We start from the raw sequence: 16,825 nt of genomic DNA on the forward strand, positions 1-16,825 counted from the left end.
GATTGTCCCACATTCCTGCTGTGGATTTTCCAGTGGCAGTCAGTGGTCTGCAGGATGATTTTACCCCACAGACGCTCTCTCTCTCTTTTTTTTTTTTGAAAAAGGAAAAGAGGAAAACCTCCCTGGTCTCTGTCTTTGTTTGCTGTGTCAGCAACAGGCGTGGCAGTGCCAAAATGAGAGCAGTACAGAGAAAAATAGAGGTTGAAAGAGGTCACTGTGGAGTACAAACAAGAGCCAGAGAGAGAGGCGTGCGATTGTGTCAGAGTGTTATAGTGGTAGAAGCTGATCAACACTAGAACAGGAACTCTGCAAATAAGTGAAATGGTACACATGGTGTTCACACACACACACACACACACACACGCACACCCTACACAACAAGAGACATAAAATTCTTGCTCCTTGTGGTGCCCTGGCTTCTTTGTGTGTTGCTAGGATACGATGTAGCCCAGGACAAGAGGAGGGGTGGGCGAGCGTGTCTCAGTGATGTACAGTTTCCCTCTTTTTTTTTACTCCCAAAGCTGCACAGACAATTTCTGAGCATTAGGAGTGATTGTGGAGTGAGTTATGTCTTTTGGAAATTAAATATTCCATCGTCTTGGTTGGAAAATATAATAAGGGCATAGTCGGATGTAATTGATGCTGGTTTGATATTTTGGGGAGTTTTTTTTCTTTCTTTTTAAGTAAAATACTTGTTATAAATTAATTTATTAAACAAAAACTTAAAACTTCTTTCTTTTAGTTTGGCCATGTTTGCTTAGTGAGTCAGAGCAAATGATTCGGATGATTTCCCTTGAACTTACCGTGACCATCTATGTGACCAACAATGTTGGATTAGAAAAGTCCCTGCGCATAAATCACTCCCAGTGCTTGTTAGTCGACCTGTGGTGATATCTGGTATTGATACTGAAGTTAAGCTGGAATGGCAGATTTGACAAGATAAAACTATTGACTTTGCCTTATTGGCTTTGTTTACCAGTGACCGTCAAAGGATAATGGATGGATGGATTTTTTTGAGGCTTATTTTGTGAATATGTCAGGACAGCAGTCCTAAAATGTCTTTCACAACAGTTTGCATTCTCCAGCTGTTTCTCAGCTTAGTTCCCTGTATAGTTTAAGAGAGGCTCTCTAAAACTATATGACTTTCTTCCTCTTGCCTCCCCATTTCCCCCAGTCTTTTCCTGCCCCCCCCCCCCCCCCCCCCTGCACCTTAATAGTCCTCAGTTCATTCTCACTGTGTGTGTCTTTGTTGGATTCTATTTTGTTCTCGGGCTTTATTTAGCCATTGTTAATCACTTTGTTTTCTTTTGACAACTCGGCCCGATGAGCAAAGTGCTATTGCACTGCAAAGAAAAGCCACCGTAAACTAGCACAACGCTCCGTTGGCTCTATACTCTCTTTGAGGACCTCTATCTTTTCTCCTTCTTTCTTTGAATTCCTTCGCTGGGATTGCTCCCTGGGATGGGCAGTCTGACGCTCACGAAACAGGAATGGAAATGCGAGTGGGGCGTGTGTGTGTGTGTGTGTGTGCGCACAGCATGTGTGTATTTGTTGTTGTTTTTGTTTTTTTTTAACGTTGTTTAGCTTGACTTGTTCTATATTGGGAAGATGATTGTTCTCGGCTAATTACAGTGATGCTTTACAGTACACACTGTCACACACACACACTCACAAACACAAACACTTGCCCCCTCTGTCGCTGCACTGACACATTCAGATGTGATGAAAGCCATCTGCTGAGATAGACACTGGGAGTGTTCCCATTGTGTGTGTGTGTTTGGTGTGCTTTGTCAACCCCAGTGCTGTGTCATGTGTTGGGCCGTGTTTCTTTTTATAAGTGGTTCCAAATGTTGGCCGGTGAGTGCCCGTTAGGTCCTCTCGCTCTCTCTCTGTGTTTACTGTCATGACTCCCACATGCCAGGGAGTTCCATCAGCATCGTGGTGTTTACGGTACACAGAGCCGCCGCTGCTGGCAAACACACAAAGGTTTTCACAACATTATCCGTGTAAATATGAACACATGACATCACCGGTAAGGCTGTAAACTGCAAAAAAAAGGGGGGGATTTGGTTTACGCTTGTTCACGATAACAAACGACGTGCAGCTGCACAGTCGGTACCATTCTCTATGTCGTTGTCAGGTTAAAACCTTAATATTCCTTAAGTTTCGTCTCTATTGCTCTCTGTGGTGAAATACAATATGAAAGTTAAATATACGTTGACAGTGAGTGGCTTGTGTTGCAGGTCAGCGTAGGCTATGACTGAGGTATTGGACCTCAGTGTCGGCCTGCAGTTAAAGCAGGACCCGCAGCAATATTTACACAAGTGGTGGCAATTAGTTTGTGATTGAGAGGTGTGCAGTTGTGTGTTTTTTTTTCTGTTTCTTGAAACAACTATAGTTGATATATGTACATTTTGGATTAACCTTGAACACGCATAACATGGTACTTTAGGAAGTGGATGTTTCTGGCTAATTAAATACAGTGCGGGCGTCTTAAATCACGTTAGATTTAAGTGCAGTGCAAATTTGAGACGATTCGTCAAGTTAGAATAATACATTGGGGGTCACCAGAAGGATGCAAATGTTAATTTACTGAAATGGAAACTGGAAACAGTTTTGTTGGTTTTATTTCATGAATTGATGTGTATATATAATCGGATATCCACCTATAACACAGTTGGGGCATAGATTTGAAATAATGGAAAATCTGCAGTCAGATAATAACAGGTGGCCTCTATTCATTTTAAAATGAGTAACTTAAGGAAGAGTCATATTAACACAAGCATAATCAATTAATCTGTCGTTTATTCTTTCCATTAATCGAGTGCTTGTTTGGTCCAGAAAATGACAGAACATTTTGGAAAATGTTGATCAGTATTTTTAAAACCTCAAAATGACAATGTTCTTAAATGTCTTGTTTTGTCCACGAACCAAAATTATTCAGTTTTAATGATTTTTTTTTTTTCAAAGAAACCCAGAAAATATTCAGATTTAAGAAGATGAAAAATCAGAAAGCTTGTCTCAAGAATGGAAAAAAAAAACCTCAAACTGATTCATCGATTATCAAAATAAGCTGGAATTTTGTGTGAAAGTCTGTGAATTCTGCAGTCATTCATTCATGCTTTTATTAAAATAAACTTTTCCACTAAACACCACAGGTACAATCTCAACAAGGAAGTAAGCATGCAGTATAAAACTACATAAAGTCAAGGTCTTGAAAAACATGTTTTCTGTTTTGAAAAACTCTGGATTTTCTATTTGGGAAAAGGGAAAGCAGACATTTTAGCCAGTGCTTTAAATTAATTCCCTTATTTTCAACTAACAAACTAAACTAAATGGTTCTGTTGATGTGAATGTCAGTCAACAACAAGAGTCCAAACCCTAGTATTTTTGTCCATGTTCATTGTCCTGGAGCAGAAAAGCCAAGTGACCCCCAGTGATGGAATCCAATATCAATATTTAAGAGAAATCATTTTGGCCACATGTGTGTATATATATATATATATATATATCTGCAGTATATAGATATTCATGCAACCAGCATGTGTGAAGAGTTATCCACAGCCTGTACGTTGTGTGGGCATCTTGGCAGCAGGTTGTCCTGATGACATATTTACAGTACAGTCTTTCTCCTCATTTCTCTGCCAGTCTGTCACTCTTTCTTTCAATCTTTGAAGTGACATGACTTCAGTTGCTTCCAACATAAATTTATACATCACTTGCGCCGTAACAAATCGCCTTTCTTTTGCACAGCTGGAGCGACTTAAGAGAGTGAATGTGATCATCGTTGCGATTAATAATCCACCTTTAACCTCCAAACATTAACCCGCTGTAAACCAGCCTACAGTGTCTGTATAATAAGTTATCATATGGTTAAAGATGTCATATTACTGGACAGTGGTGGGAGTTTTTCTTCTGTGGTTCCTTCAGCTGTGTTTGTGGATCGTGTTACATCCTGATGATGGACTTGAATTGTGGCTCCGTAACAGGATCTACATTCAACGCCGGCTTTGACCTTAATCACGCTTATACGCCTCGCTGGGGTCGTAACAAGAATGATGAAACGGCGCGTGTTGTCCGTCAATGTTCACCAAGCCACTATGTTTCCCCCGAGAAGCTGACGAAGTAGAGTGGGACAGACTATGGTTGACCTTTGACTTCTACTTCCCCCCACCGACGTGCACTCACCATGGCAATGCCTGAAAGAAGCTATCTTTACTTCCTTGACTTTTCTTTCACTCTCTCTCTCTATCATACACTTACTCACTGTTTTGTCTGTGTCTTTTGAACCAAAATTAGTTATACATTTTTGAACAATAGGAGGATCGCATCAAAACGTCATGCTCGAAAAAGGTGCAGACCCGTGCAGACTTCAGCGACTCGATTTGTCAAAAACGAAGTAGCAGATGCCAAAATAACCGCATTCATCCTCGTGTCATGTTTACATAACTGCAGATCAGACCTGAAGCCAAGAAAAACCTTCTTCTAAGCAGAGCTGTTTCACCCGCAAATGTGATGCCTGCCTGACGTTTGTGGGTGTCTGTGTTTTTGTTGACCCGTAGAAAAAGGGCGCTTTATCGTCGCTGTGATAGAAGTGTTTCCTCCTCACCAGTTGTCAAGGTGACCACCATGTTTTAACAATAATCCCTCTTAACGCTTTATGTGCTAAACCCATCCCTGCTGCACTGCTTGGAAACCAAAAAAAACGCACAAATTGCCTCGTATTCAGACTCACTCTTTTAATCAGATTGTATTTCTTGTAGCATAAACCCTATATCCGACTTATATCTTGCCACCACACACACCCACGTGCACAGCGCACAATGCAATATTTACCATACAATAATACCAATACTTTGTTTGGCAAATACTTTTCAGACCTGTGTATTTAGAGGTGAAGATAATTGAACAGTCAGGGCATTTGCATGCACGTTAAAAGTCAGATTTAAGTCGGACTAAGACAATAATTTGGTTTTCTTAATGTCATGTAAACGCATTAGTCCGACTAAGATTGTCATCTTAAAATCTCTTTCTATATGTTTCTATAATCAAATGTAATATTTGTCAATGTATAAAAAGCATACACATTGTTCATATCTTTTTTTCCCCCTCAACAAAGCCTCCTTTTTAAAAAAAAAATATAATTATTCTGCCTAAAGGGAATATTAAGTGGAATGAAATATGATTTTTAGAAGTTATATAAACTTATCATGGACAGGGTTAGAAATGAGCATTTTTGAGCGACAGCTCAGTTTGAGCAGTTTGGAAAGAGAGAGGCAAGGTTGAGGTGGTTTGGTCACGTGCAGAGGAGGGACAGTGATTACATTGGACAGAGGATGTTGTACAGTAGATGGAGCCGCCGGGCAGGAGGAACAGAGGAAGACCGCAGAGACAGTTCATGGATGTTGTGAAGGTTGACATGAGGACAGTTAGTCAGAAGCGGACACAAGGGAAAGGAGGAAAAAAAAAAACTGCTACAGTTTTAAGGCTTGTCCCTGGAAATGTAAAAGTATTTATTTTTAAAAAATTTGAATTGGTTAAAAAATCTTATTTTGACCATGTGAAGAATTTTGAGACTGGATTCTGTCTTTGTCTCTATGAATAGTGTGGTGTGTGTGTGTGTGTGTGTGTGTGTGTTCCACTTGATGAATGGGGTTTCTATTCACATGCTTGTGGAACAAAGCTATTGCTCAGTTCAAGCTACTGCTGGATATCCTGTTGATATCACACAGACCCATTCTTTGAACCGTGTATGTGTGTGCTCCTGAGTTAATACACATAGCAGCCGTTGTGCAGCGCTGCTACATGGTTGTGGTTAATTAAAGATTCCTTTTGTGGAGCTGACAGTGTTGTGTGGTGTGGTGTGTGTGTGTGTGTGTGTGTGAGCTTCATTCCACCAGCATTCAAACTCATGTCCTTTTTAAATGTCAGAGTAGACAGATGGTGTCACTGGCATTTTTTAGTACTGACAGAATTTCCACACCAGTGTAATCAGAAATTAAAGCAAAAGCTTGAATGAAGAAATATCATTTCCACATCATCGCTGTATCAAAACACTTATATTATTCTAATGTTGTTCTGTAGATTGTTCTTAGATTTTCAGATTGATCTGACATCTTATCTGTATTTTTTTATGACAAATCTTAACACGAGTTTTATTACCGTAAGCCCAAGTTCAGTTCTGATAACTCAGTTCTGATAACTTGTGTGCACATGTGTGTGTGTGTGTGTGTGCCTCCTTTTGGGTGGAGTCATGAGCTGAGCAGGAAGTGAAGGAGAGAAGAATGAGGGTGAATACTGTCAAGTAAGTGCTAGGGAAAGGGATAAGAGGACGGAGAGGTAAGAGTCAACGGGGTCACTTATTTTTAGCTGTCGGTGAACTCTGCTGCTCTTCCTGCCTCAACGTGAACACACACATTCATATACTGTGTATATGTAAGAGAGCACTGACACTGAGTCATTGTTTTCCATTATCTCAGAGCCAGCAGTGATGTTGTATATTTTTTTTTTGCTTTCAGCTGAAAAACATAACAATGCAGCTTCAGAATACATCACTTTTTCTCAGCAGTGGTTGACTTTCCACTTTGACAACAGCAATGGAGCGCTCTCATGAAAATCAATTCGGTTTGGTGGTCCGTTCACATTATCTGTGACCCATTTTGGACACACTCTCTCTAACGCTGCTGCACTTTTTGTGTGTATGTGACACTATAACTGCTCCTCTACTTCCTGCAACCCCTGCGTCTTAATTACCACAAACTATTCACGGACATTACTTGTTGTCAACTTTCTGTGCAGGACGCTGAGTAAACGGTCAGGGGAAAATAGGTTTAAACATCTGGAAACCCTCAAGTATAACTATCTGCTTGGCTCAATAGCACCAAGTGTACCTTAACGTTTTAGTGCACTCAGTTATTGCCTCTTTTCAACACACACTGAGTGCTGAAACTCTCGCGGCGGTGGACTTTAAGTTGCTTAACTTCACAAGTTAGTGCGTTGAAAGAGTTGCCTGACATGGTAAAGCATCACTACTTTTGATTTGAGTCGATATATGAAGATACATGCATGTTTCTGAGTGTGCCAGCATTCTGAGCACATGAGGCGTGAGGAAAATATGTGATGCATTGACATATTGAAGCCAGAAAAAAAGGGGGGAAAAAAATCACATTACCTCATCACAGCATTTGCCAAAATGTACATTAAAACACCGTCCAAGGGCAAGTGAGCAAAACAGCAGGGGAAATCTATGAAAAGCTATATATTTTAATATTGAAACTATGAACTGATGGTGCTTGGATTTGTCTGTTTTGGGGAAAGTCACATGTGCTGCTGACAAACTGACCGGTTTTGAACAACTTGTTACTCTGATTTTTCAGGTATTGAGTAGCCGTCTGCTGAGGTTTCACCTGCTGAGATTCTTCTCACTGATGACTTTGCCTGGTGCTGAATTTTGGCTTTCACAGAATCACACAACATGTTTCCCAAACCTAAAAACAGCTTCTCTGTCTCTGTGTCTATTTACCATGTGACTCATTTTAGCGATTCTTAAATATTTGTGTGCACTTCTATACAATTGGTCAGAAAAATAATACATTAGCATAGGAAATTGTATAAATAATTCAAAATATAATTAAAGCATTACCTACCACCTTTGGAACAACCTTGGACTTTCTGGCTCCTGACTGGATGGAGTGTTGTGGATACTGGAAAAGGTTTTTCAGGATTTATTTGCAAACCTCTGAGACAGAGAGAGAGAGAGACCCACATCAATGGCTTGATTTCTTTTAAAATATATCGCACTTTTTTAATTAATTTCCAAACATTCCCGTAAAGAAGAAAACCAGCAATTTATGTGTGTTTCCATCCACTGCTGTAGTAGAAAAGTAAAGGAGTCTCAGTCATGTGATTTCTAAATGTCCTCTTTTATTCGCCGAATCTGTTTCCATTGCTCTTATTTATTATTATATTATATATATTATATTATTGATACGCAACTTGTCCACCTCCCGCAGCAGAACAATTGCATAAAAACTTGAATGCAACTTGAATTTCAAGACTTTTTTCTGTTTCCATTTAGGTGTTTTTCTTATGAGCAAATCCAAAATGCAAACCATTCACCCTGAATCAGTGATGATTTTTTTTTAAAGATATTTCTTATTTTCTTATTCTTATTCAATTTAAAATGAAGCAAAACCAAAAAGTTTTATTTAGAAAAGTTGTACATGAACAACAGATGTATGTATGCATGTTAAATTACAATAACATTTGTTTGAATCTTTGTCTCGGTGTTCAAGGGTTAATGGATAGGATGGGACAGCACGAACGGGGAAAGATGATGGCAGCTTTACATTATCAGAAAAATGAGTCCATCACATGTGTTCAAACCCGAGCTAAGCTTCATTGTTTTCAGTAAAAATGTCAGTGATGACAACAGCAGAACTAATATTAGTTCAGCCCATGTTGCTTGTATTCTACAATATTTGCCCCCTCCATCATAACTGCTGAGAAAAAGACAGAGAGAGAGTGTGTGTGCTTGCCAGCATGTGTATGTTACGTGGAACACATGCAAGAGCTGCGAGGCCTGTGTTTCATTTCTGAAACTGGCAAGCTACAGCAGATCTGTCCAAATACACACACACACACACACACACACACACACACTTTAGTACCAACACCAATGTGGCCAATTGAGCTGCGTGTCTTCTCTCTCTCTCTGCGCTCACTGTCCTCTCCATGACTCCTGTCAGTGTTTCTGTGAAACTCTCTTCTCTCCTTTCTCTGCATCCTTGTCTGGATTGAATTTGAGTTCTGTCCATGTTGAATTATATGTTTTTATATATATATATAAAAAAATATATTTTTTATATATATATATATATATATGTGTGTGTATATATGTATATATGTATATATATGTATATGTATATATGTGTATATATATAAAAATAAATATATAATTTATGTCATTCCTATTTGACAACTGAAGGAATACATCCTGAAAGGCAACATAATAAATGTTTATTTGTGTATTTAAGTCCTGTATTTCAGACTTCTGTAGGATATACTGTAGCACGCTGTGTGCGGTTTCTCCGTCTCCGCGGTGCTATTTTTGAGAGGATTCTCTCCTCTCATTCCTCCCCTCCATCCTTCCTCCGTTTCACAATAATTCAGTGGGACATGCGGTTGACCTCGCCCCGCCCAGCGACAGGAAGTTTGGTAATGGAGGTGACCCTGCCTCGAGTGGAAATGAACAGGAACTCACACTTGGTGTGAGTGTGTTCTTCTCCCGGGACGCCTCTTAGCGCCTCATGTGTTTATATGAAAGTCATTTGCCATCTTTGCTGCTCCACTTGTCTAATGTAACTGAAGGTTAATGACACTGTTTTGGCACTTTTTAGTGAGAAACTGAGTGTCCACCTGTTGCCATTCAGGCATAGAAAAGTGTAACAAAGCGCGGTGTTCTCTTACATCGTATTATCGAGTTGAGTTAAAAGTAAGAATGTGGTGCTAATAAGGATTCTTTTCTTTCTCTTTATTTTCTCTCTCTCAGGTTTGTCGACGGCGAAGAGGAAGTTTGCCGACTCCCTCAACGAGTTTAAATTCCAGTGTATTGGAGATGCGGAGACAGATGATGAGATATGCATAGGTGAGCCTGCTGATGTTTGAAGCCTCATACATTTGCTGCACAGGAACTCTCTCATTTACATTCCCTGAAATAGAAATAGGCAAATCAGCTTTTGTTGCCCAAAGAATAACAATAACATTCATATCATAGCAGCTAATTAAAAGTGAAGTCGATTATTGTACAGGAAAACCAAATCCAAACATGTTGTCCTCCCCTTTTTTGTAATTTCGCAGTCCTTTTTGAGGTTTTATCTTCATGATATTGCTATTATATAACTCCCCCCCCACCCCCTCTAATTTCCATGAACTCATCTAGCCTTTGCAGTGCTGTTTTTTGGCCGCCACACCCTCTCATGCTGCCTGGCTCTGTCAGCTGCAGCTCTTCACTGACTTGACCCACCCACCCACCACTGTTCAACGGTGGTTACACTATCTGTCCTCGCCTGTTGTGATAAAGGGTGGTCAACCAACTGAATTAATCTCTCTGTGAAACCCAATACTGAGCACAAGATGTAAATTCTAAAAGTGAAAAAAAAATCTATCTATTCTAAGAAATGTGTGTCCATAATTCTCTCGGCATCCTATTTGTATTGTTCAATGTGATTAGTTTAGAGTTTTTTTTTTGTTTTTTTTAATAATCTGATAGTTTTGACATTGTTTTTTTTTTTTTTAGTTCAATCCAATTTCCAAATACCATATCCTGCACCTATCCTGACCAGCACCAAAACCTGGTCCTTGGGATTAATTAGGATTTGAATCATGCTTAGGTTAAGGTTAGGGTTTAAGTGGCATTAAGTACTTATGGTTAAGGGTTATGGACAGTGTTTTGTTTAGGCTGTACAAATGAATGGAAATCAATACAATGTCCTAAGCAGAATAGCTGTACAAACCTGTGTGTGTGTGTGTGTTTACAGTGACAAACTCTGTCCCAACACAAAGCTGTGCCTCACTTGCCAGCGAGATGTGAAAACATTAGCACTGAGCCGTGCTCCCTTTTTAAAAGCTCCATGGAAACAAACCCTTCTGAATCACAGTTTCGTTTCCAATTAATTGCTTTGCTGTGTCATGACTTGAGAGAAAAATTTTTTTGCAAGAGGTCCAAAAATGGAGACAAAGCACCTTTATCCCCCTGCTATGTCGCGCCAACTTTCTTCAAACACTCTCCCATTTCTGTTTTATTTTATTTGTTTCCTGCCTCTTATTTTTCCTTTCCCCCATTTTTTTCTCTGTCTGTCTTCAGCCAAGTCTCTTCAGGAGTTTGCTGCAGTCCTGCAGAACCTGGAGGATGAGAGGACACGGATGGTGAGTGACTTTAAGAACGTGTGAGAGATACTATAGGTGGGTGGTTACGGGGAGGAAGTAGGGGCTGTATGTTGTTCTTAAATCTTCTAATTTCCCAGCAAATATTAATATTTGACATTATTATCATCAGCCCTGCCTGTGAAAATAATGTAATCTGTTTTTTTTTAACAGATAATTAGGGTCGGGCAACAGTTCAATAATAATAATTATGTTGAAATAAGTTACCTCAATGAATATTTTGCCACGTCTGTGAAAATGGACTCAGGAGCAAAATTTAACCTTTAATTATCTGACGTATATCATAAAATGTATATATATATATGTGTGTGTGTATATATATATGATATGATATGATATGATATGATATATATATATATATATATATATATATTTATTTATTTATTTATTTTTTTCACTGATTATAATAAATTGTCATTTTAAGGATGTCTTTGGTTCATCACTGAAGAGCATACTTGATATTCTGTGACGCCGATGTGTTTGCCCCCAGATAGAGAATGCCAACGATGTTCTGATCATGCCTTTGGAGCGGTTCAGGAAAGAACAGATCAGCGCCGCCAAGGTAAGGGAGTGACACTGCATGTCCACACGACACGCAACAAGCGGTTGATAACAATCTTAATATCTAGTTGTGTATTTGACTTTAAAGCAGTGTTATTTATCAGCATCTTCAGATAATATCTCATCTCACTGCGTATGATAAATGCTGTACAGCTTGCAGGTGAAATGATTTGCTGTCTCTGCAACATTTACCTTCTTTTTTGACGTCACTGAGTGTCTTCTTCTTATCTGTACATCAGCATAAATGAAGATATCTGATATGTAGTCACTTAATTGTTATACAACTTTCTTCTCTCTGACATTCTTAGTGTGTCATTCAAAGGTGGATTGTCAAAGATTAAGCTCAATATAAGGCACAAAGCTTTTAAGTACAGTATAATTGTATCATTATATAGTAATATTTCATAAAAATAAGATAATAGAACACAGCAAATGTCAATCGAGTACTGAAAACAACCTGTATATGCAATGATCCTGAATCCACAAAAAGTGCTTTTTAAGGCACGTTTTTAATAAAATGCTATAGCATAAAGAGAACAACATAAACAGATACAAATAGAATACATATCGCACGTGTCAGGGTTGCCTCTCCTATACTGTCTGACTGCAGATCACGGTCTGTGCCTCACTTAACGTGACCTGCATAGGAGATTAGGGGAATACATAATCCCTGCCATAAATCATTCCCTCCCACTGGGGGTCTTCGGAAGCCAACCCGGCTTCCTTATGGCACAGCCGGTGTTGTGTTAGCGCTTCAGTGAGTATACGTTATTTCTACCAGGACAGAGTGGAAGGTATTGAAACACTGAACATGAGCAAGGAGGTAAACAGGAAGGAAGTTGTTGTATTGTTGTGTTTTCCTTATTTTATCTGTTTTAATGTATGGAAATATTCAAAACTTGTTGAGGAGACGTCTTATACGTGGCATTTTATTTTATCCAGTTTTTGCACTGTGGACTTAGGTCAAGTTTAGTTAAAGATGAGCACCACACTGTGCTTTTTAGGGGCAGTCTCTTACACTGTTGGCTAAATATGCTGTGTTTCAGTGTCTGTAATCTTCTTACAGTAGGTCATGGCATACTTACCTCATGCAGTCATTAGCTATAGGACCTACAGGAGTTGTCATAGCAGGGGGCCCCACAGAGACATGCAGGAGTAAACATGTACATTCTCTGCTCATCCATCCAGATATACAGTAGTAGGTCATTGTTTGATTGTGACATAGTGGTCGTGCATTGATAATTGAAAACATAATCCTCGTTTCGAACCTCAAAGAACTGACAACATTACTTTATCTGATGAGTTTAAGGAGATTTACTCTGAGTGGATAATTAATAAAGACTAAAACATGCAACAGCTGTTATTTTTAAATTACTGCAAAATAATAAACATATGTAATGTATTTTCTGTTATTTTTACACCAAAACGTCAGTCCTACACCGACATCAGAACATCAGCGTCATTGCAGGAGGAGTATTTATCTTTTAGATAATTGATATTGCGTTATTAAGCTCTATAAAGTCTGCACAGTCATAAAAATAATGTGTCTACCACATAACCTCTAATATTCATGCAACTAAATAATCACATTTAATGTGATTTTAGCTTTTTGGGCTGAAAGATGTTATATAATATCTAATTGAATTGAATTATTATTCACTGAAATTGTGATCGCGATATGAGAGGGTGACTTTATTATTCTAATTTTCATTTGAATAACATATTTACTGTGTGATATTTGTGCAGATCTTCTGTTTGTAGAATATGAAGTCTATAGGTCAGGACAATATTTAATCTAAAATGGTAATTTTGGCTTAATTTCGATTAATTGTTCAGCCCTAAATGATATCCTGAATGTCCTAGTCGTTAAACTTTGCTTATCTCTCTTTTTCCACTTTCAGACGACTTGTTGAAACATGTACAGTAGTGTTGAAGACACAGTTATCATAGTTATTATAGTGCACCTTTCTGTCACTGTTATCAATCTCTTGGTTCTATGAAAAATAAACAAACACAACAAAAACATCTTGCAGAAGCAAACGAGCTGAGATGTGGCGAAGTCTTTGGTCGGCATCGTGTTTTCAGTGCGACGTTTATTGACGTAATTGTTGACATGACATCAGCAGTTAAGTGTGCAGAGTCCAACCCAACTGGAGTCATGAGTCAGTGCGGTGGCAGGACATGATGCAGCATCGAAACACTCATCATTATTATTATTATTATGTTACTCATTATGTTACTCTTCTGGCTAAAGAGAAAGAGTGCCATCGGTGGGTTTGTATAGTGGGAGGACACTGCCATCTGCTGGGCTTGGGTAGAAATGACACAGCAAACCTGTTTGAATGGCTCTTCAACTTTTTTAACTGAAATTTTAACAAAATATGCATCATACACATCATTTATTTGAATTTAACCTTAATTTTAACTGTCACGGTGAAAATCCAACACACACTCACAGGCAGTTGGTCATTGTCGTGTATTTTTAAAAGTTCTAAAATGTTCTGAAATCCATGTTGAGGGATAAATTCTGCAAGTCTTTGCAGCAGTGAATAGTGAAAGTCAACGACACTGACTTAAAAACAGAGGATTTGTTGTTCCGAGGAATGTTTTTAACATTTTCTGATGCTTTCTGCAGCTGTTGTCTGCTCCTCCTCGCGTGCCCTGAGGAACAAACGTAGCTGGTTGGCGAAACTGTCATTGAGAGAGAAACGCCGGTGTCATGTGACTACTACAGACAACTCATGATGCATTCAGTTTTATATTTCTCTGCATAAATCATCCCTATCAGAGTGAATCAAAGTAATTAACAAGAACACATTTATGACCACTTATGAAGAAGTCTAATTAAATACAACATGGGTGAAGACAGCTGGTACTTTTACACCGTTGTGAGTCCATTTTTACCCCAGTATTGTATCGTAATCACTGCAGATTTTCCAACAGTGTACACCTAAATCTCACTGTGTCAAAATACCTTTCACTGTGTTGCCAGTTCCAATAAAGATGAAAACAAAATGCATAAGGTCAACAGAGGTTTGGTTAATTAACTCTCTTGCAATTTTAACGCAGTTTTATACTGGTTTAAAAAAACTGTTCATTCATTTATGAAGTAAAAACTAGTGATGGATTTGCACAGATCCTTGTTTTTTGGACACAGTGCCAAATGTTCAGATGATGATAAGAAACCCAATTTTAGAACCTTGTGTTAAAACACTAATGTGGAGTTTGGCTGCCTCTTCTTCTTCTTCTTCTTATGTTTTCACTTCTCTCCTTTTATTTCCCTCTGTACACTTTGACACTAGATTAGAGCTTAATCATTCTAACATGAGTGACGCTGGCTGTCTAATCAATAGAAAGGGCCTTGTGTGTTTCCCTCTTCCCTTTTAGCGATCTTTTTAATCTTCCTGGACACTTTCTCTATTTTTTCTCTTGAAGCTAAAGTAATACACGCCCTGCTCCATGTAGTCCCTGGTTTATCATCCGTCCATCTGTCTGTCTCTCTCATGTTGATGATCTCAGCTGCTCTGATGAAGCAGTCGGTTGTTTTATAAGCAGCTGTGTTCCCCAGAGGGACAAAGTCAAACTGGACTCCCCGTCAAATGGAAAATATGTGAAAGCTCTATCCACACACACACACAAACGACGAAGGCCACATCTGCCACTAGACTGATGTGTTCCAATTAGTCCGTGACAATATATTTTAAGTTAACTGATCTTTGGGTTACTACAACTGCAGACTGAGAAAAAAAAAAAGATTCCATTGTTTCCCACACTAATAAAAGTTTTCTTCTTTGATTTATTTGTTACAGGAAGCCAAGAAAAAGTATGACAAAGAGACAGAGAAGTACTGCGCGGTGCTGGAGAAACATCTTAGCCTTTCAGCCAAGAAGAAAGAGTCCCATCTACATGAAGTAAGATCATTCTGTCTCAGATTACGTCTGCACTTCTCTTTCTTGCACCCCATTACTTGACTCCATCAGTGTCCTCGAACTCCTCTCTCTTCCCGCTGCAGGCGGACAACCAGGTCGACAACGTACGGCAACATTTCTACGAGGTTTCGCTGGAGTATGTCTTCAAGGTCCAGGAAGTCCAGGAGAGGAAGATGTTTGACTTTGTGGAGCCTGTGAGATGACACCTTTTTTTTTGATTGCCCCTATTTATTTATTTTTTAAACTCCTTTCCTCAAAGTTGCTGCACACACACACACATGCTGTTTTTTTTTTTTTTTTATTATTCATCATTCACTCACTTTGAGACATGCATCACAGTCCACACCCTGCAGCTGCTCTCTGACATAATTCTTTTGTTGATGGCGAACTAAAACATCAGGGTTTAGTGCAGTGAGTTATGCGAGAGCATCTACAGTGGAACACACTCGTACATACACACACAACATTGTATTTCACACTTCTCTACATGCCTCTTGTCTTTTTTCCATGACCAACCCACCTCTGTTTTCTTCCCTGTGTTCTTCTTTTGCACTTTCTCACCCACCTCCTCCAAATTCTCATCCCTTTCCTCGCTCTTCACGCTCTCATTCTCTCCTCCTCCGCTTGTCCTCATCCTTGGCTCACATCACCCAACTTCCCCATCAACCGTCTTGTCCTCCTCCTCCTCCTCCTCACTGTAATTGTCGCCGTCTTCATACCCACCCTTCACGTCCTCTACTGTCCTGCTCTTTCCCCCTCAGCTGCTGGCGTTCCTCCAAGGCCTGTTCACTTACTATCACCATGGCTATGAGCTGGCAAAGGACTTCAATCACTTCAAGACTGATCTCACCATCAGCATACAGAATGTAAGACTAATGACTGTACTGGCTGCAAGGTCACACCATAAAGCACATTTAACAGTGTTTTATTTTTTACCACAAGTCAAAATAGTAAAGATTAGGACTATGTATTGGCAAGAATCTGGTGATACGGTACAGATATTATGAACAAGGCAATGTATTGCACATTCTTCCCCAATTTTAAGACATACTATTGTAATAAAACTAACTATTTTATATGCTTTAACATTGCACTTTGTCTAGTTAGACGAGTGGAAGAAGGGGGAGAAAATCAACTGGTCACAAACCTCCTGCCAACTAGTGGTCAGAGGTTTAAATACAACACTAAACATCTGATACAGCAGTATAATGAGTCAAAAATCAATACAGTATCATACAGTATCATATTTATTTAAAAAAAAAAAAATTGTTGAAAGGGACCATGTACAGAACCAGGTCTATACCAAACCAAACTATACCAAAACAGACCCCAAATATTTTTTTAAAGGTAAATACGCAATACGCTACAATCTGCACAACCAGAAAGGTTGC

General features: G+C 39.0%; 1 protein-coding gene across 2 annotated transcripts in view; it reads left to right on the forward strand.

Moving 5' to 3' along the window:
* The window catches only part of LOC131458512 (rho GTPase-activating protein 26-like), a 62,283-nt gene that overhangs the window by 19,257 nt on the left and 26,201 nt on the right, over positions 1-16,825 (forward strand). For both annotated transcript variants that reach the window (XM_058627667.1, XM_058627668.1), the window contains 6 exons: positions 9,551-9,646; positions 10,865-10,926; positions 11,435-11,506; positions 15,315-15,416; positions 15,518-15,628; positions 16,196-16,300. In XM_058627667.1, coding sequence (XP_058483650.1) covers positions 9,551-9,646; positions 10,865-10,926; positions 11,435-11,506; positions 15,315-15,416; positions 15,518-15,628; positions 16,196-16,300 — 548 coding nt within the window. The remainder of the gene's footprint in view (positions 1-9,550; positions 9,647-10,864; positions 10,927-11,434; positions 11,507-15,314; positions 15,417-15,517; positions 15,629-16,195; positions 16,301-16,825) is intronic.

The sequence above is a fragment of the Solea solea genome, chromosome 4 (genome assembly GCF_958295425.1).
Source record: "Solea solea chromosome 4, fSolSol10.1, whole genome shotgun sequence".
Taxonomy (NCBI): domain Eukaryota; kingdom Metazoa; phylum Chordata; class Actinopteri; order Pleuronectiformes; family Soleidae; genus Solea; species Solea solea.